Source organism: Nuphar pumila, chromosome 16 (assembly GCF_984573655.1).
Source record: "Nuphar pumila chromosome 16, dmNupPumi1.hap1.1, whole genome shotgun sequence".
Taxonomy (NCBI): domain Eukaryota; kingdom Viridiplantae; phylum Streptophyta; class Magnoliopsida; order Nymphaeales; family Nymphaeaceae; genus Nuphar; species Nuphar pumila.
The window spans coordinates 14,920,867-14,946,942 of record NC_143264.1 but is presented as its reverse complement, the minus strand read 5'-3'; the positions used below and the strand labels follow the sequence as shown (position 1 = coordinate 14,946,942).

The 26,076-nt window shown below is 37.1% G+C and overlaps 1 protein-coding gene across 1 annotated transcript; it reads left to right on the top strand.

Moving 5' to 3' along the window:
* Positions 1-24,300, top strand: LOC149812998 (nucleobase-ascorbate transporter 1-like). Its single transcript, XM_089990878.1, has 14 exons — positions 1-76; positions 20,137-20,234; positions 20,340-20,516; positions 20,680-20,780; positions 20,866-20,941; positions 21,047-21,106; positions 21,198-21,385; positions 21,462-21,558; positions 21,624-21,710; positions 23,033-23,091; positions 23,190-23,281; positions 23,361-23,438; positions 23,518-23,678; positions 23,774-24,300. Exons 1-14 carry the CDS (start codon positions 1-3, stop codon positions 23,984-23,986), a joined length of 1,563 nt encoding a protein of 520 aa, XP_089847004.1. The 3' UTR covers positions 23,987-24,300.
* Positions 24,301-26,076: the final 1,776 nt, after the last annotated feature.

Below are 26,076 nucleotides of genomic sequence, written 5' to 3'. Positions count from 1 at the left end.
ATGGCGGACATAAGCCACCCTCCGATGGAGCAGCTCCAGGACCTTGAGTACTGCATAGACTCCAACCCCCCTTGGCGTGAGTCTCTCTCTCTCCCCCTTTTTTTGTGTTTCAGCGCTTTGCTTGTTGGGTAGCGCAGAAACGATTGGAATGATACCGTGGCTTTTAGTATGTTCTAGACTAAGCATGGAGTCTCTCTTTCAGAGTTCTAGTGTTGTTATTTTTCCTGCAATCTACTAATTTTCTTCTGAATAATACCATGGTTTTTAGTATATTCTGGACAAAGCATGGAGTCTATTGTTCAGAGTTCTAGTGTTGTTATTTTTTCTGCTATCTATTAATTTCTTTCTGTTTTTCTTTTCCCCGTTCATTGATATTCTGGAGATACCCTCTGTTTTAAACGGGTACATGTTGGATATATTAATGGTGTTTCCAGCATTTCTTTGCGGCGTTATTCCTCGGACTTCCTGAACTTGCTATTAATGGGTGATCGGCGCTGATGGTTTCCGGCCAAACCAACACCGGAACAGTGCAAGCTAAAGGAATGGTCTGTTAGAGTGAAACTGTGTATAAAATTGTTTCAGATATTTGAGAGTTAAGGGCATACATGTAAAGAAGTATCCTACTGCTGGTTTCCGGCTGGGCCGGATATCAACAAAGGATGTGACGCCCTTTGATGTTCAGTTCACCGGTTTCAGGCATAACAATCTCTGAAAAACGCTAGAGAATATAGGGCTGCTTATTACAGAAACCTGTTGTGGTTCTCAACCATGATACCATATGGTGATACTTACGTCGCAATGATATGCAGTTACGATTACATGAGAGGCGGGTTCGACTCACATATTCATTTTTTTTTTGGAAAATACTAAACAAAGACAGATTTTTTTAAAAATTTTAATCAGTAAAAAACTATTTATTTGATACTTAATATTAAAAATGCATTTTAATAAAATAACATTAAAATGATTTCTTAGAAATTAAAGTAATGTCCATATGTGTCAGTCTCCAAATCAATGTATCTGCACGTATCTGGTCGTGTCACTGGGGACCCGGGGCGGAGCCAGGATTCTAACCTAAGGTGGGCACAAATACAAAGTAATATTTTTTTTTTACTTACAATATATTTTTTAGGTAAAGTTACTAACAATATGTTTCAAAAAACCAAATCAAAACCATATTTTCTACAAACATCATAAATGGGCCATTTATGTTAGATAAAAAAACCCTAATATTCTAACCAAAATCAAATCACACAATATTCATGGATTCATGTCGAATGGTAATTAAAAAAACACAAAAACCTTAAAACTATAAACTAAACATTTATATTATAAATGTTTTGTTTATACTATCATTCTAGGAAAAAAAAAACAAATCAAAACTGATCATTACAAACAATATAAGTATGCATTTATGCTAAGTAATAAAAAAACACTAATATTCTAACCAAAATCACATCTTGTAAACTTCATATATCCATGCCTAATGATAATTGAAAAAAAGCCCACAGAAAAACCCTTACACCATAACTAAACATTTATGTTATTAAAAAAACCAAAACCTTAATCCCTACAAACATTACAAATTATGCAATTATGATTAATTAATAAAAAACCTTAATATTCTAACCAAAATCAAACCACATAATATTCATGAATTCATGCCTAATGGTAATTAAACACACACACACCTTAAAACCATAAACTAACAACAACAACAACAACAACAACTACGCCTTCATCCCAAAACAATTGGGGTCGGCGATATGAACCAAAAATGAAAATCATTCTGGGTTTTCCACATGAATCCTTCTCCTCCTATCATTTCTATCCAATGCCATGTCCTCGGTGAGGTTCGAAGCATTCATATCCTTTCCTATCATCTCCATCCATGTCTTCTTAGGCCTACCCCGACCTCTTTTAACTAATATATTTTCCCATTTCTCCATTTTTCTAACTGGAGCATCATTAGGCCTTCGCCGAATATGTTCAAACCACCGTAAACGATTCTCTCTCATCTTATTTTCAATGGGTGCAACGCCTACCTTCTTATGTATCTCATCATTCCGAATCTTATCTTTTATTGTATTTCCACACATCCATCTAAGCATACGCATCTCAACTACACTCATTTTTTGAATATAATGTCTCTTGGCAACCCAACATTTCGTACCATATAGTAAAGCGGGCCTAATAGTCGTCCTATAAAACTTTTTCTTCAACCGCAATAGCATTCTACGATCGCACAACATTCCAGTTGCACTTTTCCATTTCATCCACCCAACCTTTATCCTATGATTTACATTTCCATCAATTTCTCCATACTTTTGAATGATAGATCCCAAATATTTGAAACAATCATCCACCGGTATTTCTTGCTCACCAAGCTTCACTACACACCCATCACTACTTCGTTGCTTACTAAACCGACATTCCATATATTTTGTCTTACTCTTACTCAACTTAAAACCTCTTGCTTCCAATGTCTGTCTCCATAATTCTAACTTAACATTAACCCCAACTCTAGACTCATCAATCAAAATAATATCATCAGCAAACAATATACACCACGACACATTTTCTTGAATTGATCTCGTAAGCTCATCCATCACTATATCAAATAGGAAAGGGCTTAAAACAGATCCTTGATGTAGCCCAACCGTTATAGGAAAATTGGTTGTCACCCCTCCACAAGTGCGGACATTGGTTACTACTCCTTCATATATATCTTTAATTATACTAATGTACTTGAGAGAAAAACCATAAACTAAACACTTACTTTATTCTAAAAAAAGCAAATAAAAACTTTAAATCCTAACAAACATCACATTATAGATATGCTAATTGAAAAAAAAACAAAACCCTAATTAAATATTTATGTCGTTTGAAAAACCAAAATAGAAGATATAAATCCTAACAAAAATCAAAGATTTAGGGGTTTGATAACCAAAATCAAGCATTTATTGATGGAATCATGCTTAATTATAATTAAAAAGAAAATACAAGATAAAAAAACTAAAACCTTCATTATATAATCATGTAATTTGAAAAAAACCAAATCCATACCCAAAACCCTAAAAGAAATCATAGATTTATGCTAATTGAAAAAGAACAAATAAAAGCTCTAATATTCTTATAAAAACTCAAGCATTCGTTATTCATGCTTAATGCTAATTAAAAAAAGAAAAAGGAAACACACACATACAAAACCCTAGCAGGGGTGGACAGTCGAAGAGAGAGAGGCAGAGCAGGATTGGGGAAATGCGTAACTAAAGGGGGTCGACCCCCTTTGGGTTGGGCACTAGTGCCCACCCTAACTCAGTGAGGATGGGAACTTCCCATGCTATCAACGGGCCCTAACCCATATCCCTTTTAAGGGATTTTAAAGGGATAGGGTGGGCACATGCCCACCCTTTCGCTAACGTGGCTCCGCCCCTGCTAGAGAAACATGCCTACCAAATGTTTTTGAACCATACAAATATGTTTATCATGATTTATTTACCATGTTAATATATTTAATAATCTCTAATATATCATTGGTTTCAATTTTAACACAAGGGCTCATAATTCATGAAGATGATGTTTTTTTTCTCCTAAGGAGAAATAAAATTGCATTGAAATTAATGAAGAGTAATTACAAATAGGTGAAGCTAAGACGGTGAGAGGCCGACTAGTGATGAATAACTACTTGTTTGGGGGCAATTTAAGCCCTACACATTAAAAAAGCTGCCTTTATTGTGCACTGGTAAGGGAGAGACCAAGCCTACACAAAGAACAACAAAGACCAGACGAGGGTGAGGTTGCCAGAGTCCTAGATCTTGCTACGTTCATTAATTTTTGTAGAGTGAAGGTGGGGACATAACAACATGCTCATTGTGTTGGATTCTTTTTTATTGCAAGTCTTCCAAATGAAGATTCATCTCTTCTTGCTCACTCTTTTCTTGGTTCATGCTCTCACCTTCTTTGTTTCTAAGAATGCCTATCTCATCATCAACAATATTCTTATTTGGAGAGAGGTTAAATTCATCAAATATAACATGAATGGATGGTTCAACAACAAGAGTTCTTCTATTGAACACTCTATAGTCTTTAGAAGATAAAGATTAACAAAAAAATATGCATTCATCACTTTTGGCATCAAATTTATCTAAATTATCTTTACCATTATTTAAAACAAAGCATTTGCAACCAAAAGGTTTAAAATAAGAGATCTTGAGTTTCTTTCCTTTGTAAGCTCATAAGGAGTCTTTTTAAGAATAGGCTTTATCACAACCCTATTTATGATGTAGCAAGATGTATTTACGGTTTCGACCAAAAAATAATGAGGAAGGTTGTTTTCTCAAAGCATGGCCCTAGACATTGTTAAATTATGTATCGATATTTGTAATCTCATATATATAGATACATGTACATATATACTATGTATATATATATATATATATATATATTCTTATTCACCCAAAAGGGTATTTCTGTAAATTCCTGTTTTACGCATATTCCATTTTGGAATATGCTTGTAACTTTGCTTTTTCTTTTTCTTTTTTTTTTTACTTATTCCTTTTTTTTTTTTTCTTTTTTGCTCTTTTGTTTTTTGTGCCACATAGGGAGGCTCCCCAAAGAGTCGTTGGGGAGCCTCCAACGGTCACATATGTGACCGTTGGGGGCTCCCAACGACTCTCTTGGGAGCCCCCTATGTTGCTCCTTTGCTTCCTTATAAATAGGGGCTTCCCCCTCTTGTATTTCTCATGGCTTTGAGTCAAAGCCCAAGTGCTCAATAAAGTGATTCCAATATTTTTTATGCCTTTGTGCATTTTTGAGTTTTTGTGAGTTGTGCTTTTGTGCACAAGTGTTTTAAAGTGTTCTTATTGTGCATGTGTGCCGGGTTTATTATCAAGAATATTATGGTCTTGATCTTAGTATCTTGTTTGGAGATACTTTTACATGGTATCAGAGCCTCGTTGAAGAAGGATCGTGCATCTCTTTATTTTTGAAGTGCCTCGAAAAACATGCCTTCAAGTTATTGAAGTTTTGAAGTGGATCATCTCCTTCGGGCAATATTTTAGAAGTATGTTTTGTCAAGAAAGATTTGAAAATCATTTGAGGTACGTGTTATTTTCTATCTTCTTCCCTCTCTAATGGGTGAAAAAGACTCCCACTTCTCCCTTGGTTTTAAACTTAGTGGTTCGAACTATCATGTTTGGGCCGACAATATGGAAGCCCATATCAAAGGGAAATGTCTTTGGGGGTACGTTCAAGGTTCAATATCGGAACCTGAACCCAAACTTACAATCATAGAAAAGGGGATATTAAGATTCTTGAAGGTGAAGATAGACAAAAAACCCTAGAAGATTATTAAAAAAGGCATGATGAGTGGGAGATGAAGAACTTCAAAATCTTGTCTTGGATTTTTTCATCCGTAGAAACCAAGATCAACGCCAACATCATTAAGTTCAAAAAGGCCTCTGAAGCTTGGTTGTACCTTGAAAAAATGTATACTTCAAGGGACTTATCTCACAAATATTACCTCCAAAAGAAGGCATTGACCCTTCAACAAAACAATTTGTCTATTTAATAATATTTTACCGAACTATCATCTATTTGGGACGAGCTTGCTATGCTCGAACCAAAATGGAGCGGAGAAACAATCAAGTTAAGACACAAACAACTAGAGGAAGATCGATTCTTCAATTTTCTAAATGGTCTTAGACCCGAATTTGAGCAAATTCGGTCCTCTCTTCTATCCGCCTTCACATCTCCCTCTATTGAAGATGTTATCACTAAGCTAAGTGGTGAGGAAACCCATATGGGGATTAGTAAAAATAATCCTAGCATCCTTGCTGCACCTTTTCAAAATGATTATGAAGCGGTTAATGCTGTGTCAAGACCCGGGAATAATATGAAGGCCTACAAACCTCCTCATTTCAAAAATCAAGGACAAGGAGGAAATGATCGATATGGCAAAAGAGACTATAGCAAATTAACTTGCCATTTTTGTAAAGAACCCGAGCATATCAAACCCATTTGCCCCAAATGGAAGAAAATTCTTGCCGCAGCTATGGCATCCCAACTAGAGGAACGACCTTCTTCATCAAATGAGCCTCTTTCCCTTCAACAAATTGTGGATGCTCTTCAACCTCTTCTCAAAGGAGGCATTTCCGGAGCCGTTATGTCATCCTCCTCTTCTCTCGGTAAGACATCTTGGCTCTTAGATTCCGGTGCATCATTTCACATGACTCCAAGTTCTTGTTTTCTTTCTGATTTTTCTAAAAATTCTCTTCCATCTTTTGTTTCAACGGCGGATGGAACACCTCTTGAAATTAAATGAATGGACAGTTTTGAAAAGCAAGACTTCTTTATTCCAAAAATTCTTCTTATATCAAAACTAAACTTAAATTTACTCTCGGTTTCTCAACTTTTGGACTATGGTTGCGATATAAAATTCTCTTCTAATAAATGTTGGATACATGATCACCAGTTCGGGAAGTTGATTGAGGAAAGCTCTAAGAGAGGAGACCTGTACTATGTTGATTTTCTCAAAATTCCAAAGAACCAATTTTGTAATGTTGCTCAAAACAAAGATATTCATGTATGACATAAAAGATTGGGTCATCCCAACATTGTTAAAATCTCTTATTTGCCTTTTATTAAGCATCTTTGTAATGAAAATTTTGTATGTAATGAATTTATTCTTGGGAAAATGAAAAGTCTTCCTTTTTCTCAAAGATCCATGTTTACAACAAAATCTTTTGAAATTATTCACTCCGATGTATGGGGTCCGGCTCCGGTGATATCTAAAGGAGGTTTCTCATACTATGTTATCTTTGTGGACGATTACACTAGATTTAGTTGGATATATTTTCTTAAACATAAACACGAAGTTTTCTCGATTTTTAAAACATTTCATATGATGATTTTAAATCAATTCAATGGAAGTTTAAAAATTCTTAGAACCGATTCGGGTGGCGAATATCTTTCCAATGAATTCAAAAGTTATCTTGAAAATCATGGTATTCTCCATAAAAAATCTTGTCCTAAAACCCCACAACAAAATGGGTTGGCTGAACGAAAACATAGGCATATTATTGAAACAACACGAACTTTGCTCATTTCACAAAATATTCCGAAAAGACTCTGGGCTGAGGCAACCCTTACATCAGTCTATCTCATAAATAGACTCCCATCAAAAAACTTGAACAAGGTTTTCCCATTTGAAAAATTATACCAAAAAGAACCTGATTATAGCAGGTTAAGGGTTTTTGGATGTAAATGTTTTGTCCTTACTGATAAAAATGACAAACTCTCCCCCAAGGCCATTCCTTGTGCCTTTCTTGGTTATTCCGAAACTCAAAAAGATTTTCGTTGTTATGATATTAAAAATGATAAACTATATGTTTCCAGAAATGTAAGCTTTTTTGAAAATATCAGTGGTTTCGAAAAATTTGAATCTAATGACGAGAATATAGACTATTCTTTTTTGTTTGATCTGTTGACTGAAGATGATGATACTAGTGATGATGAGTCGAATCAAAATGACTTAAGTAATAATGAAACCAATTCTGTGCCCCCAACGTTTCATCAACATGTCAATGAGGAACCGCATAGAGATCCCATAACCTACACTCACAGAGATAGGAATACTTTCAGAAGTGCCCTCGAAAGATATGATGATGCTAGTGGGACTACTCCTCAAAGTGAGGAAAACCTTCGTAGGACCGAAAGACAAAGAAACCCCTCTTCTAGGTTCATCTCATATGAGTCTTTTTCACCTAAATATAGAGCTTGTCTAAGCGCCATTCACTCTTACATAAAACCTAGAAACTTCGAGGAAGTACGAAAATGTCCGGAATGGATAGTCGCTATGGATAATGAACTTGAAGCTCTAAAGAGAGCAAAGACATGAGAATTTCAAGACCTTCCTAAAGATAAGAAAACAATAGGGTGTAGATGGGTGTTTAAGGTTAAGACTAAGAGTGATGGGTCCCTCGAGAGATAACAGGCCCGTTTAGTTGCAAAAGGATATAGTCAAGAATATGAGATTGATTATGAAGAGACCTTTGCCCCGGTAGCTCGAATGGTCACCGTCCGATGTCTTATAACTGTTGCCTCAATCAACAAGTGGAACATCTATCAAATGGATGTTTAGAATGCTTTTTTAAACGGAGATGTAAACAAAGAAGTGTATATGGATGCTCCTTCTGGAATGAAGTCTTCTAAAGGAAAAATGTTTCGCCTTCGAAAAACACTTTATGGTTTGAAACAAGCCCCCAAGGCTTGGTATGATAGGTTTAACTCCGTAATGTTAGAAAATGGTTTTTCATCCCGTTTTACTGATACTGCTTTGTTTGTTAGAAAATCTAATGCAAAGATTATTATTTTACTTCTATATGTGAATGACATGCTTATAACCGGAAGCGATTCTAAAGGGATTAAAAACATCAAATCAATTTTAAAGGATAAGTTTGAAATGTCTGACTTGGGATTTTTAACTTATTTTTTGGGTATTGAGGTAGCATACTCTCATAGAGGGTATTTTTTGTCTCAAACTAAGCTTGCATCTGAGATTATTGACAGGTCAGGTATTACAGATGATAAAGTTTGTGAAACTTCTGCTATAGTAGGAGCTAAAATGAAGATTGATGATGGTGTTCTTCTCTCCGATCCTACTCCCTAAAGACAACTTGTAGGATCGTTGATACTGACTCTGATTGGGGAGGTGACCCAAATAACCGTCACTCCACCACTAGTTTTTGTGTATTCTTAGGTGATTCTTTAATCTCATGGAGATGTAAGAAGCAACAAAAAGTTTCTCTATCTTCGACTGAAGTTGAATATCGTGCCATGACAAATACTATCATTGAAATTGTATGGATTCATCAGTTGCTTGAAGACATGGGGATCACTATTGAAGGGCCCACTAAGCTATGCTGTGATAACAAGAGTGCAATATACATTGCCAAAAATCATACTTTCCATGAACGGACTAAGCACATTGAAATGGACTGTCACTATGTTCGTGAAGCCTACTTAAAAGGAGTCATTGATCTACCTTATGTTACTTCAGAATATCAGTTGGCAGATTTTTTCACCAAAGCCTTATGTGCCCCAAGATTCAACTTTCTCTTTGGCAAACTCTCGGTCATCTTGCCCTAAGTTTGAGGGGGGGTGTTAAATTATGTATCGATATTTGTAATCTCATATATATATATATATTCTTATCCACCCAAAAGGGTATTTCTATAAATTCCTGTTTTACGCATATTCCATTTTGGAATATGCTTGTAACTTTGCTTTTTCTTTTTCCTTTTCTTTTTTTTACTTATTCCTTTTTTTTCTTTTTTCTTTTTTGCTCTTTTGTTTTTTGTGCCACATAGGGAGGCTCCCCAAAGAGTCGTTGGGGAGCCTCCAACGGTCACATATGTGACCGTTGGGGGCTCTCAACAACTCTCTTGGGAGCCCCCTATGTTGCTCCTTTGCTTCCTTATAAATAGAGGCTTCCCCCTCTTGTATTTCTCATGGCTTTGAGTCAAAGCCCAAGTGCTCAATAAAGTGATTCCAATATTTTTTATGCCTTTGTGCATTTTGAGTTTTTGTGAGTTGTGCTTTTGTGCACAAGTGTTCTAAAGTATTCTTATTGTGCATGTGTGCCGGGTTTATTATCAAGAATATTAAGGTCTTGATCTTAGTATCTTGTTTGGAGATACTTTTACAGACATTTCATCCAAAGTCCTATTTCTCCTTTCAACAACTCCATTTTGTTGAGGAGTTCTAGGTGCGGAGAAATTGTGGGTAAATCCATGTAAAATTGTCTACGAAGAGACAATACTCATACAAACACAAATACTTTATAAAAGAAGTGCACGAAAGCACTCTCACAACACTTTGAACAAAATACGCAAAAAGCGTATAAATAATAAACATGCAATAATGCATGTATTTCATAAATAAAAGCAAATGCTTGAGACTCTCAAGCTTATCTTACAACAAGGGGGAACACCCCTATTTATACAAGAAAGGAGAGGTGCAAGGGGGCTCCCCAAAGGAGTCGTTGGGGAGCTCCCAACGGTCACAATTGTGACCGTTGGGGGCTCCCCAACGACTCTATTGGGGAGACCCCCAATGCACCTTTTTGTAAATACAAAAAGGAAAAATAAAAAATAAAAGAAATTTAAAAATAGAGGAAAAATTATAGCATATTCCAAATGGAATATGCGCAAAATGTAAAAGGACTAAAATACCCTTTTCGGGTAAAAAGGGAAAAATGTATAAATATATATACTTATATATAGAGATACATATATATATAACATATGTATACTTATCTCTATGTATATAAGTATATATATTTATACTTACAATAATGTCTTTGAGTATACATTTTAACACCCCCCCTCAAACTTACGGTGTGATAACCGCAAGTTTGTCAAGAAGGAAATGAAATCTAGGCGAACAAAGAGCTTTTGTGAAGAAGTCCGCAAGTTGATACTCAGACGTCACGTATGGTAGATCAATGACCTTCTTCAAGTATTCTTCCCTGACATAATGACAGTCCATCTCTATATGCTTTGTTCGCTCGTGAAATGTGTGGTTCTTGGCAATATAGATTGCACTTTTATTGTCACAGCAAAGCTTTGTTGGTTCTTTGACAACTACTCCCATATCTTCCAAAATACGTCGAATCCATACTATTTCCATGGTGGTAGATGCCATGGCTCTGTATTCGGCTTCAGTGGATGATAAGGAGACCTTCTGTTGCTTTTTACATCGCCATGAGATCAAAGATTCTCCTAGGAAAATACAAAAACCAGTGGTGGAGTGACGATTACTAGGGTCACCTCCCCAATCTGAATCAGTATAAGCAAACAATTTTAATTCAGAAGAAGAGGATAGGAATACTCCCTTATTTACCGTTTCCTTCAAATATCTGATGATGCGAAGCACAACACTCATATGAACGGTTGTAGGAGCATGCTGAAACTGGCTGGCGATGTGTATAGCATGTGACAAATCGGGTCGAGTAATGCTGAGATACATTAAAGAACCTACCAACTGTCTGTAAGGAGTAGGATCGATTAGAGGAGCACTGTCGTCAATCTTCATTTTTGCTCCCACAACTTCAGGGGTTTCACATACTTTGTCATCAGAAATTCCTGATCGGTCAATAATCTCACAAGCAAGCTTAGAGTGAGATAAAAAATAACCACGTTGCGAATAGGCAACCTCAATTCCAAGAAAATATGTCAGAAATCTCAAATCTGACATCTCAAATTTTGAAGTCAAGACGGACTTAATACCCTTGACTCCTTGAACATCATCACCTGTAATTAACATGTCATCAACATATAGTAATAATATTACAATCCCTGCCTTAGATTTTCTAGTAAATAGAGCAGTGTCAGTATAACAGGAGGAGAAACCATTTTCCAACATTACACTTGATTTGGCGAACAAATAAGATGCCTAATGAGTGGAGGAAGAGTACTTTGGTGCCTTTATATAAGAATAAGGGTGATATACAAGATTGCACAAACTATCGTGGTATAAAACTCATGAGTCATACTATGAAACTTTGGGAGAGGGTGATTGAGTCTAGGTTGAGGAAGGTTGTCATGATATCGGAGAATCAATTTGGTTTTATGCTTGGAAGATCAACTATGGAAGCTATACATCTTCTTAGACAACTTATTGAAAGATATAGAGAGAGGAACAAAGATTTGCATATGGTTTTTATTGATCTAGAGAAGGCATACGATAGAGTACCTAGGGACGTTCTCTGGTGGACAATGATGAAGAAAGGTGTTTCTCTCAAGTACATTAGTATAATTAAAGATATGTATGAAGGAGTAGTAACCAATGTCCGCACTTGTGGAGGGGTGACAACCAATTTTTCGATAACTGTTGGGTTACATCAAAGATCTGCTTTAAGCCCTTTCCTATTTGCGATAGTGATGGATGAGCTTACGAGATCAATTCAAGAAAATGTACCGTGGTGTATGTTGTTTGCTGATGATATTGTTTTGATTGATGAGTCTAGAGCTGGGGTTAATGCTAAGTTAGAATTATGGAGACAGACATTGGAAGCTAGAGGTTTTAAGTTGAGTAAAAGTAAGACTGAATATATGGAATGTCGGTTTAGTAAGCAACGAAGTAGTGATGGGAGTGTAGTGAAGCTTGGTGAGCAAGAAATACCGGTGAATGATTATTTCAAATATTTGGGATCCATCATTCAAAAGTATGGAGAAATTGATGGAGATGTAAATCATAGGATAAAGGTTGGGTGGATGAAATGGAAAAGTGCAACTGGAGTGTTGTGCGATCGTAGAATGCCATTGCGGTTGAAGGGAAAGTTTTATAGGACGACTATTAGACCCGCTTTACTATATGGTACGGAATGTTGGGCTGCCAAGAGACATCATATTCAAATAATGAGTGTAGCTGAGATGCGGATCCTTAGATGGATGTGTGGAAATACAATAAAAGATAAGATTCAGAACGAGGAGATACGTAAGAAGGTAGGTGTTGCACCCATTGAAAATAAGATGCGAGAGAATCGTTTACGGTGGTTTGGACATATTCGGCGAAGGCCTAATGATGCTCCAGTTAGAAGGTTGGAGAAATGGGAAAATATATTAGTTAAAAGAGGTCGGGGTAGGCCTAGGAAGACTTGGATGGAGATGATAGGAAAGGATATGAATGCTTTGAACCTCACCGAGGACATGGCATTGGATAGAAATGATTGGAGGAAAAGGATTCATGTGGAAGACCCAAAATGAATTTCTTTGTTGGTTCATATCGCTGACCCCAATTGTTTTGGGATGAAGGCGTAGTTGTTGTTGTACATTGGTAAATCTGTCATACCAGGCTTTGGGGGCCTGTTTCAAACCATAAAGGGCCTTTCGAAGATGAAAGACTTTATCTTTAGGGATCTCCATGCCTGGTGGAGCATCCATATACACTTCTTCATTAAGATCACCATTTAAAAAAGCATTTTTCACATCCATTTGAAAGATATTACAATTTTTAATAGATGCAATAGTGATAAGACATCTAACTGTAACCATTCGGGCTACAGGAGCAAAAGTTTCTTCATAATCAATTTCATACTCTTGCCCATACCCTTTTGCAACTAAGCGAGCCTTATACCTTTCAAGGGATCCGTCGCTCTTAGTTTTAACTTTAAAAACCCATCGACAGCCTATAGTTTTCTTTCCTATGGGTAGAGTTTGGAAATCCCATGTTTCAGCCCTTTTAAGAGCATTAAGTTCATTTTGCATAGCTTCTTGCCATTCTATACATTTTTTTGCTTCTTCAAAATTTCTTGGTTCAAAATAAGAGTGAATGGCACTAAGACAAGCCCTATATCGGGGTGAGAAGGAATCAAAGGAGACAAAACGAGTGGGAGGTCTCCTATTCCTCTCCGATCTTCGGTGATCGAGAACAGGAACAAGTTCATTATATTGATCAATAGCACTTCTAAAGGTGTCTTGGTTTCTACGAGAGTATGTTATAGAATCACTTGCAATCTTGCCTTCTTGTTGGTTATGCTCTTCGACATTACTCTCAATGTTCTCATCATGGTTTGATGATACATCATCATCACTAGATGTATCATCATTACTAGACAATAAGTCAAAAAGGAAGGAATAATCAAAATTTTCTTGTTGAGAAACAATTTTTTCAAATCCACTTTCATTTTCCAAAAAAGTTACATTTCTAGAGACATATAACTTATCTTCTCGAACATCATAGCATCGAAATCCCTTTTGAGTTTCAGAATATCCAAGAAAACGCAGGGAATAGCCTTGGGAGAGAGTTTGTCATTCTTATCCGTAAGTATGAAACACTTACACCCGAAGACTCGTAACCTATTATAATCCGGTTTGAGTTTATATAAAATCTCAAAAGGGGATATTTTCCCTAATATTCTAGAAGGCAAGCGATTTATCAGATAAACAGAAGCAAAAGCTGCTTCAGCCCAAAAATTTTTAGGGATGTTTTGGGAAATAAGAAGGGTTCTAGTGGTCTCAATGATATGCCTATGTTTTATTTCGGCCAACCCATTCTGTTGAGGGGTTTTAGGACAAGATCTTTGGTGAATGATTCCTTGATCTTCAAGATATGTTTTAAATTAGTTGGAGAGATATTCTCCTCCAGAATCGCTTCTAAAAATCTTTATGTTACTATTAAATTGATTCTTGATCATTGAATGGAAGGTTCTAAAGCACGAAAAGACTTCATGTTTGAATTTAAGAAAAAAGATCCATGAATATCTAGAGAAATCATCCACAAAAATAACATAATAAGAAAAGCCTCCTTTTGAGACTATAGGTGCGGGTCCCCAAACATCGGAATGAACAATTTCAAAGGGTTTTGATGAGAACATAGTTCTTTGCTCAAAAGGTAAACTTTGCATTTTTCCGAGAATACAGTCATTACAAGAAAAATAATTTTTACATAGATCCTTTGCAAAATGTAAATAAGATAACTTGGTGATATTAGGATGACCAAGTCTTTTGTGCCACACATTTATATCTTTGTTTTGGGCAACATTACAAAAAGATTTTGGAACTTGAAGAGATTCCATATAGTATAAATCGCATTTTCTAAAGCCTTCCTCAATTAATTTCCCGGACAGGCGATCGTGTATTAAACATTTATCACATGAAAATTTAATATCACAACCATGGTCCGAGAGTTGAGAAACAGAGAGAAGATTTAAGTTAAGTTTAGGTATAAATCTAATTTTAGGAATAAAAAAATCTTCCTATTCCTTTAATTTCAAGAGAGGTTCCATCCGCAGTGGAAACAAAGGATGAAAAAACATTTTTTGAATAATCGGAAAGTGAAAACATGTTTGGGGACATATGAAAAGATGCACCTGAGTCCAAAAGCCAAGAGACTTTACCTAGAATGGAAGAAGTAGACACGACGGCACCGAATGTAGCTCCCTTGAGAAGAGGTTGAAGGGCTTCCATTATTTGGTTCAACGAGAGTGACCCACTTGATGATGCCTCTTCCTTTTGTGGTGCACCGGTGGTGGCCATAGCGAGAAGCTTTTTCCATTTGGGACATACGGGCTTGATATGCCCCGGTTCTTTACAAAAATGACATATAGTCTTGCTATAGTCCCTCTTTCCTCTTTGTCCACCATCTCCTCCTTGATTTTGGAATTTAAAATGAGGAGGACGATAGGTCTTTACATTATTTTCGGGTCTTGATACGGCATTAACCTCATTGTTTTCTTCATGATTACAAGGAACCATAAGAACACTTGATCCTTGTTTACATAAACTCATGCGAGTCTCCTCACCACTTAATTTGGTGAGAACATCTTCAAGAGAGGGAGGAGAAAATGAGGATAGAAGTGATGACCTTATTTGCTCAAATTCCGGTCTCAACCCATTCAAAAAATTGAAGAAACGATCTTCTTCAAGTTGCTTGTGGCGAAGTTCAATTGCCTCTCCACTCCATTTTGGTTCGAGCATAAAGAGCTCATCCCAAATAGAGGAAAGATCGGCAAAATATTCCCTAATAGACATTTCACCTTGAGTAAGGGAGAGGGCCTTCTTTTGAAGGTAATACTTATGGGATAGATCTCTTGATGTATACATTTTCTCGAGATAATGCCAAGCTTCCGATGCTCTTTTGAATTTGATAATGTTGGCATTAATCTTTGTTTCGACGGATGCGAAGAACCAAGAAAGAATCTTGAAGTTCTTCATTTCCCATTCGTCGTGTTTCTTGGAGTATTCCTCAAGAGCTTTGATTCTTTCCTCTCCCTCAAGAATCTTGATTTCACTTCCGCCCATTACGGTTATCTTGGGTTCCGGTTCCGAAATCGTTCCTTGCACATAACCCCACAATCCTTTTCCTTTTATGTGGGCCTCCATATTCCCGGCCCAAATATGATAGTTGGACCCATTCAACTTGAAGCCAAGGGCAAAGTGAGACTCTTTCTCACCCATTAAGGCGTAAAGAGAAGGAGAAAAAAAACGTACCAATACAATGTTTCAACTTCTACTTTGCACAAGATCCTTCTAAAATATTTGAGAAGCAAGATCCACCACTTCAATATCTAAAGATCCGAAGGCACGATTTTCGAGGCACTTGAACAAAAGAGGATCCCACGATCTTCAATCACCAACCGAGCTCTGATACCATGTAAAATTGTCTACGAAGAGACAATACTCATACAAACACAAATACTTTATAAAAGAAGTGCACGAAAGCACTCTCACAACACTTGAACAAAATACGCAAAAAGTGTATAAATAATAAACATGCAATAATGCATGTATTTCATAAATAAAAGCAAATGCTTGAGACTCTCAAGCTTATCTTACAACAAGGGGGAACACCCCTATTTATACAAGAAAGGAGAGGTGCAAGGGGGCTCCCCAAAGGAGTCGTTGGGGAGCTCCCAACGGTCACAATTGTGACCGTTGGGGGCTCCCCAACGACTCTATTGGGGAGACCCCCAATGCACCTTTTTTGTAAATACAAAAAGGAAAAATAAAAAATAAAAGAAATTTAAAAATAGAGGAAAAATTACAGCATATTCCAAATGGAATATGCGCAAAATGTAAAAGGACTAAAATACCCTTTTCGGGTAAAAAGGGAAAAATGTATAAATATATATACTTATATATAGAGATACGTATATATATAACATATGTATACGTATCTCTATGTATATAAGTATATATATTTATACTTACAATAATGTCTTTGAGTATACATTTTAACAATCCATTGTCATAATTTTTTTTTGTAAACTCTAGGTTTTTAAATTCACCATCATGATCACTTCTAATGCAAGTAATCAAATAACCTTTTTCTAATTGAGCGCGTTTGCAAAACTTGATAAATTCATGTAATGCATCATTTTTGTTAGCAAAACGAATAACCTATGTAAAACGTTAAAAATCATCAACAATTACGAAGCCAAACCCTTTTCCACCAAGACTATTTGTTCTAGTTAGACCAAAAAGATTTATATAGAGAAACTCTAATGGTCTTGAGGTGAAAACAACATTTTTGGATTTGAATGAAGATTTTGTATGTTTTCCTTTGACACATGCATAACAAACTTTATCTAATACAAAATGCAATTTCGGCAAACTATTTACTAAATCATGCTTGATTAATTTGGATATAACACTAGTGCTAGCATGACCTAACTTTCTATGCCAAGGCCAACAATCATCCTTGCCGTTGGATGCAAGACATACATTTTTGCCGTGCAATTTTTCTAATTTAATAACATAAACATTGCCAAAGCGTTTTTCATGAAATTTTATAACATTAAATGCATTATAACAATAAGAGCCAACTCTTATCTAATATTTTGCATTAAACTAAATTATCTAATATTTTCAACACAAGTAGAGAGTATCGAAGTCGTTTGTTGTTGGAGAGTGTTGAAACCTTTGAAAGCTTGAATCTTTGATGTACTTGTGATTGACGTGATTTCAACAACCTTAATGCAGTTCACCATTATCAATTTATGGTTGAGGACGAGAAATAGCCGTTGGAGACATAAAACACCTTTTTGCAACGACTAGAAGTTCGTTAGTTCTCGCCCGTTATAGTCTGGAGTCAACTCTTCACTCTCTGGGGTAAACTATTCTTCCTTGAGAGTCAACTCTTCCTTTATAAGGGTCAACTCTTATTTGAGAGTTGACTCTTGCTTTAAAGGAGTCAACTCTTGCTTTATAGGAGTCGACTCTTGGTTGCACATTTATAATGTTTACGTTCTGTTCTTCGAGAGTCGAGTCTTCTTTCTCGAGACTCATGCTTGCACAGGAGCCATGTTTTCACTCAGTTCTTTAAGGGTCGACTAGGATGCTCTTCAACGGTTGACTCTACTACTCAAGACTCGACTCAAGAGAGTTGGGGGTTGACTCTTAGTGTTCAAAAAGAAGTATGCTCGTGTCCTTTTTTGGGTTGACTCATACGAACATAGATTTTTCAAGTGTTGACTCTCCAGCATTAGGAACATGTATCTTGCCAAATTTACTGCAAACTTTTTCAAATTTCTCCATTGATTATAAGTAACCTTTTGACACATTTTGGGGCGTTGTTAATTGCATTTTGAACTGTATAAACAATACAAATAAGAACAAATCCCTGCACACTGAATTTTCAAATATTAGCTCTTGGAGGCTATACATCTTCTTAGACAACTTATTGAGAGAAATAGAGAGAGGAACAAAGATTTGCATATGGTTTTTATTGATTTGGAGAAGGCTTACGATAGAGTACCTAGGGACGTTCTCTGGTGGACAATGATGAAGAAAGGTGTTTCTCTCAAGTACATTAGTATAATTAAAGATATGTATGAAGGAGTAGTAACCAATGTCCGCACTTGTGGAGGGGTGACAACCAATTTTCCTATAACGGTTGGGTTACATCAAGGATCTGCTTTAAGCCCTTTCCTATTTGCTATAGTGATGGATGAGCTTACGAGATCAATTCAAGAAAATGTGCCGTGGTGTATGTTGTTTGCTGATGATATTGTTTTGATTGATGAGTCTAGAGCTGGGGTTAATGCTAAGTTAGAATTATGGAGACAGACATTGGAAGCAAGAGGTTTTAAGTTGAGTAAGAGTAAGACAGAATACATGGAATGTCGATTTAGTAAGTAACGAAATAGAGATGTGAGTGTAGTGAAGCTTGGTGAGAAAGAAATACCGGTGGATGATTCTTTCAAATATTTGGGATCTATCATTCAAAAGTATGGAGAAATTGATGGAGATGTAAATCATAGGATAAAGGTTGGGTGGATGAAATGGAAGAGTGCAATTGGAGTGTTGTGCGATCGTAGAATGCCATTGCGGTTGAAGGGAAAGTTTTATAAGACGACTATTAGGCCCGCTTTACTATATGGTACGGAATGTTGGGCTGCCAAGAGACATCATATTCAAAAAATGAGTGTAGCTGAGATGCGTATGCTGAGATGGATGTGTGGAAATACAATAAAAGATAAGATTCAGAACGAGGAGATACGTAAGAAGGTAGGCGTTGCACCCATTGAAAATAAGATGAGAGAGAATCGTTTACGGTGGTTTGGACATATTCGACGAAGGCCTAATGATGCTCCAGTTAGAAGGATGGAGAAATGGGAAAATATATTAGTTAAAAGAGGTCGGGGTAGGCCTAGGAAGACATGGATGGAGGTGATAGGAAAGGATATGAATGCTTTGAACCTCACCGAGGACATGGCATTGGATAGAAATGAATGCAGGAGAAGGATTCATGCGGAAGACCCAGAATGATTTTCTTTGTTGGTTCATATCGCCGACCCCAATTGTTTTGGGATGAAGGCGTAGTTGTTGTTGTTGTTGTTGTAGCTCTTGGAGAGTTTTGTAATCATCAAAATCAATCTAAGAGCTCAACACAAACCTCAACCAAAACCTCAGACCCGTGATTTTGATAGCATAATTTCACTAGAGGAGGCTTTGATCCATCCTGTCTGAATATCAGAGATATTGTTCTGCTTTCTGGACAGATTCCACAACTATATTTTACTGTCCGTCTGTATTTCATTTATGTTAGTCCAACACTTCTTAACATCTCTTGCAAATTGCGACCACCATTTGATGTGCAAAGCTTTATTCGATAGCCTAATGCTTAGACTGCATTAGTAGGAGGTTATGTATTGAACCAATTTACCAGCTAGTATTAGCACTCTTCTAGCAAAATACTCTCATGGCCAGAAACAACATGCTTGGAAATTAAAAATATGCCTACTCTACTAAAGAAGCAACTAAAAGGCTAGTTGTTTAGCTCAATCAGATGACTGAGGTTTTCACCCAAGGTACACACTGCTCTACCATCAGTATCTGCGTTGTTTTCTTACCTGGGTCTTGATCTGGTTATGGCTGAACTCTGATTCCTTGAGCCATTCCTGCAATGACAAATTGAAAAGTTGTGAAGATGCCGAACGTTCTCCTGAATGCCAAATCAGTTTTAGAAATGCATACGGATACATTAAAATTTGCAGCTTGGCTCATGCAAAAATGAAATAACAAGGTTTTTCTTTGTTCATTTATTCTGTTCCTTCTATTTCATTTTTCATTTTATTGTTTCTGTTCTTTCGCCTGTGCTGATGGTAACAATTTTATGCCTGGTCTGCAGCTGAGACTGTAATCTTGGCATTTCAGAACTACATCTTGATGCTGGGCTCTAGTGTAATGATTCCTTCAATGCTTGTGCCAATGATGGGTGGAACTGATGTATGTTGGTTTATGAGACAAAAACATGCACAATATAGGTTAGATCTCCATTCATTTATTTAATCATGGGCACTTTTGCATCATGGCTTCATAATTGTTACACAGGATGACAAAGTCCGTGTCATACAAACTCTGTTATTTGTGGCTGGTCTAAACACACTCCTGCAAGCATTGTTCGGAACACGCTTGCCAGCTGTAGTAGGTGGTTCACATGCCTTTGTTATACCAATTCTTTCAATAATAAATGACTCCTCACTGCAGCAAATACCTGATCCTCATGAAGTAAGACCAATAAACTTCTTTTCCAAATCCATTTATCATGTTATTATGATTTTCTATCAAATGTGTCTTTTATTTGACCTATTCTTTAACATTTGAAGATGCTGCAAGCCTGCATGTTTAATTGATAAAGCTAGTGAACTCATCCACTATGTTTCTCTCTTAGAGATTTATAAGGACCATGCGAGCAGTTCAAGGGGCAACAATCATTGCTTCAGGCTTGCAGATAATTCTGGGTTACAGCCAGATTTGGGGGATTTTTTCACGGTATGTTGTAAAAGATAAACTTTTTGACACTACGTGGCTCTTGCAATAAAGGTCACATCTCATTCATTGTGAATTCTTTTTGTAGGTTTTTCAGCCCCCTCGGTGTGGCACCTATCATAGCATTGGTTGGTCTAGGGTTATTTGAGCAAGGTTTTCCAGTGGTACTTTAGTTGTTTCTATTGCCTTTAATCCCAATTGTTTTAGTTTATCTGTACTTTTGCCATTTATTTTTAGAGCACTTATTCTTGGTCCACTTTCTAACACAGGTGGGCAAGTGTGTTGAAATCGGCTTGCCAATGCTTTTGGTAACCATAGGGGTTTCTCAGGTTTGTGACTTGTTATGTCAACTGCCCTTGTCGCCAAAATATATTTACTTTTTTCCTACTTTCTTTGAGGTTTGCTTCATCCTGAATGCAGTACTTGAAACATATTAGGCCGGTAAGAGATGTGCCTATATTTGAACGCTTTCCCCTTCTTATCTGTATCCCCATCATTTGGCTATATTCCCATATCCTGACTGCTGGAGGAGCCTATCGTCACAGTCCAGAAAAAACTCAAATTCACTGTCGCACGGACAGAGCCCATCTCCTGTCTTCTGCACCTTGGTTGGTACATATTTCTTTATTGAGGAGTATTTAAGAAAATGGAGGTTTTATCAATTTTCATCAATTTCTTTTGCAGGTTCAAATTCCCCTATCCTTTACAATGGGGGGCACCAACATTTAATGCAGGGCATGCATTCGCTATGATGGCTGCAGTTCTTGTGTCAATGATAGAGGTGCTCTTATGGTGTATGCATGACCTTCTTGGCACTTGTTCTTACAGTTCTTCTTGATATTGCAGTCAACTGGTGCTTATAAGGCAGCATCTCGGCTTGCTATTGCCACCCCACCTCCTGCCTATGTTCTTAGTCGAGGTATTGGTTGGCAGGTGAGCTGATCAAAGTTGCTTCTGTACTTAATTACATTCTCTTTTATCTTAGTTTCTTATAATTTAAGCTGCAAGTGAATTTAAATCTTGATTTACCTCTCTCTCTCAAGAAATGCTTGATATGTCCAAGTCTATCACATCCATGATACACTAGCATTTTTTTCAGTGCCATCTGATCAGTGGTGAAGCTAGGATTTTCTACTGGGGTGCCGGCATGGTATCCATAGACACTTGCACGTGTGATTGCATGTGTATTTTCCACATTTCTTGGATTAATCCAAAATTGTTTACAAGCATGATCATGTTGACCCGCTTCTTAACTGGTAAGCTATATGAAAATGAGAGATACCTAAAGAGATTTGAAGTGTACAAGATGCATCATTTTTTAAGGGACTAGAGAGACACCCAACACAAACCTAAATTATGTACTGCCTGTTTTTATGCCATGCAGGGAGTAAAATCAATTGATTTTTTTTTTGCGTTTTTTGAAAGTGAAACCTCTAGAATGGTATCTATATTAGAATCTGAAATTATTTAATTTTTACTATTAAATAAATCACTAAAAAATCAATGGTTATCAAATACAAAAAATTCAACTACTATATTTTAGAATAGGCATTATACTCTCTTGCCAACTTGTGCCACATCTACCCATATCTATAATAAAGATGAGAATTTTGGAGGGTTCCCCTCTCCCTTGCCTCCCACTTCGCATCTGAGATTGAGTTGATTGGAGTTATGCAGTTCATAAAGATGGGTTTTGTTTGGTCAAACCAGATCTAAAATCAACTTATTGTTACCAAAGTTATTCACATGAAAAAGTATGCTACTGCCTTTTGGTGAAGCTAGATATGGGTAGAGTGTTGTCTTTGAAGGTGGTGTCGACAGAACCGGCCTTTAGCGTATCTTCATATCTGGAGAGTGGTAGTATATCGGCAATCCCGTACACTTGATGATATATTAAAGAAAACAATAGTTTAGTTTAAACATCATAAGAACTAGATAATATTGCAATATTAGCAGTGTTATTCTCACACTATGTTTTAGTGATTTATTTATTTCTGCAATTTAAATATGATTTCTTGTTTGTTGTTATTTTACATTTTTTATAAGTTCTAAGAACTTATGCGTTCTCTGAGCTTTGTGTAAAAACTATTTTTTGTCTTTTACATGTTCATTTTTAAAACTTGAGGTTTTCATGGAATTTATCCTCTGAGCTGTGTGAAAACTGAAATTTGTTTTTTAGGACTTTGATCCTCTTTTATTGCCGTTTTTACCTCACCATGGCTTCATTCTTCATTGTTTTCTATTTGACTTATCAGGGTATTGGTATACTTCTTGACGGTCTTTTTGGTACAGGGACTGGTTCTACCGTTTCTGTGTAAGAGCTTAATATGAGCTGGTTATGAAAGAAAGATTGGTTTTTTGCATATTTTTTGTGTTTTGGATGATGAAAAGCTCTTTGTTTCTAAATTTCAGTGAGAATGTAGGGCTTGTAGGGCTAACCAGAGTTGGTAGCCGCAGAGTAGTTCAGATTTCAGCTGGCTTCATGATATTCTTCTCAATTTTAGGTGGGTTTGGCCTTCACTCTGATGATCTATTTGTCATCTCTGGCCTGTAACTGATTCCACTATCCTTCTCTTTCTGCAGGAAAATTTGGAGCACTGTTTGCATCCATACCCTTCCCCATATTTGCTGCACTATACTGTGTGTTCTTTGGTCTTGTAGGTCTGTAATTTGGGCTTTTCGTGTTACAGCTGTTTTTTCAAGTTGGTTTCTCATCGGATTGCTTTTCTTCTTTCTTCAGCATCAGTGGGGCTCTCTTTTCTGCAGTTCACCAACATGAATTCCATGAGAAACCTTTTCATAACTGGGCTTTCTCTCTTCCTTGGGCTGTCTATTCCACAGTATTTTAATGAGTTTTGGCTCTCTTCTGGCCATGGTCCTGTTCATACCAATGCAGGCTGGGTTAGTTTACATTCCTTACTGCTCTTGGCATGTTATCTATGGAAATTTAAGATTGCTATTATTTGAAAACTTCTGATATAATGTGGTGGCTGTAGTTTAATGCCTTTTTGAACACAATATTCTGGTCACCTCCAACCGTGGGATTGATTGTTGCCGTGTTCCTTGACAACACTTTGGAAGTAGAGAAGTCGAAAAAGGACAGGGGTATGCCCTGGTGGGTGAAATTCAGGACATTCAGAGGGGACAACAGAAATGAGGAATTTTATACGCTTCCATTCAACCTCAACCGATTCTTTCCACCCACATAAATGAGTTCTCTGACATTGCCATGACAGGCTACATTTTTGGATCAGAGGCAGCAGCTCTGACTGTTCAATTTGGGGAGATGCCTACTCAGTAGACAGTTTACAGCTTCATCATCTCATTGCCATTGTAAAGGCACAGGCTTTGGTTTCTCCTTTGGTGCAATCCATTCACATGCAGCAAGATGTCGTCAGCACATGGGGAGTATCCTGTATTGTATGTTGTATGTTGGGGGTTTTCCTCCTAGAGCAATGGCACAAAATGCTAAATATTTCTCATGTAATTTAATTCCTTAGCACTATGAAAATTGAATTTCCACTGCATGTTGAACTACTGACTCTAATTGGCTTGTATCTTATCATGTAGTCTGTAACTGCTACAAAAGCTCCCTGTGCTTGCATGCCCGTGTGCCACACACACACACACACACACACACAGATTTTCTTTTCTCATGGCCTTGAGAGAGATTTTCTTTTCCCATAACCTTGTTTGGATTCACACGTGCATGCACATGCAAGCTAGGCATTGCAACTTTTCGCATAGGATTGTCCTACTTTTAATACTATAAATTGCCTCTCTGTGGAGTTTGAGTGACTTATCCCCGTAGATCTAAAGATCGAATAGCTGCTCATGGATAACGATCGGAAGGCCTAGTTATCTATTCTAAAGGGGAATCCCAACCTGGTGTATGCGGCACAGGCAGCAAACTGGTGGTCTGTATATGGTCTGGAATGGAGATGTTCAACGTCTCCATCTGAGCGCAGCTGCAAGGGCCTCAGCTGTTATAAGTTATGTTTTGGATCAAAAGACCAAGATTCACGTTCATTTAAAAAAAACACTGAGATGCTTCTCTCATCGGCTAGTACTTTTCACCACTTTAGATGGCACTGTTGATTACTCTTAGGTTCTGTTTGGAAGCCTTGCATTGGGATCCAAATGCTATTTCCATGTGTTGCGAAAAACATGGTTTTGGCAAATTGTGTGGCGTTGATGATGGAGTTGCCAAAAACATCCTCTTGTGAGCAGTGGGGAACATGAGAGCAGTGGGGAAACTTCTAAACACCTCCCATCAAAGGCTTCCCAACATGCCCCTTATTAATCATTGATTTGAAGCGTGTTTACCTCTTGGCGATTTGATAAGTAATGTTTCAATTTGCTAGCTTGCCTGCTGATTCATTGTTATTTATTGTGTCATTCTCTTATGATATATGAAGAAACAGAAGAGTTATTTTTATGGTCTATAGAGGGCAGACACTAGTCCTCTCTTAGGTCCTACTACTGCACAAGTTATTTATTGTGGGGAGACACGGCAGAAAGGACACCAGACACACCATTCGAGTAATTTCTCATTAAGAATGGTATACAAAAGGACACGACACGGAGACAAGTTGGAGTATCCCTGTGACAGTTGACAAAGGCAACTTAGTTTTTATGGCCACAAGGTGATTGCGAAGCATTTGGACATTACATCGGCAAAGTGCACGTGATGCGAAGATGAAGGATCAGAGTAGGTTGTATAGGTCTGGCCTAAATTAGCCCAATCTAGTCCAATTGGATCTGGTTCAGATCTAGGTCCAAGGGAACCTAAGAACTTTTTGCAATGATATCCAATTGCGTTAAGAAGTGCATACTCAATTAGCAAAATGGAACACAGTGTTGATGCATTCACTCCATTGACTAATATTGGCTGGATGAGTTTGCATGCCATGACCAAGACTCAGATCCATCCGGATCTCATCCATATCCAGTTTATGGAACTTCCCAATGACTTTTGCTATTGTCAAAAGACCGCATTAAACCCGTATATAAGATCTGTGGTTTTACAAACTTATTTTTATGACATTTTTTTCTCATCCATCGTCTTGAATGTAGAACCTTTTCGATCATGTATTTGAAACCCTACATGTTTTCACATTGAGACACAACTATCCATGTGTGACCTACATTGGACCCTTGGTTTGGATATGGTTCAACCCATTAACCCGTAAATCATGAGAGGTTGGAGGATGACCTAGTGGTTTTGGGTGAACTCATGTTGATGGTTAGATTTTGCCCTCTGCGGATCTCATATCTACTGGGATCAATCTGAATTGGA

What these genes read in the sequence shown, in the direction of transcription:
- LOC149812998 (XM_089990878.1), top strand. Translation starts at nt 1, where the DNA reads ATGGCGGACATAAGCCACCCTCCGATGGAGCAGCTCCAGGACCTTGAG. An exon ending in TTGAGCAAGGTTTTCCAGTG is followed by an intron (nt 20,942 to 21,046) that starts GTACTTTAGTTG and finishes TTTCTAACACAG; the next exon opens with GTGGGCAAGTGTGTTGAAAT. An exon ending in TGTGTTCTTTGGTCTTGTAG is followed by an intron (nt 23,439 to 23,517) that starts GTCTGTAATTTG and finishes TTCTTTCTTCAG; the next exon opens with CATCAGTGGGGCTCTCTTTT.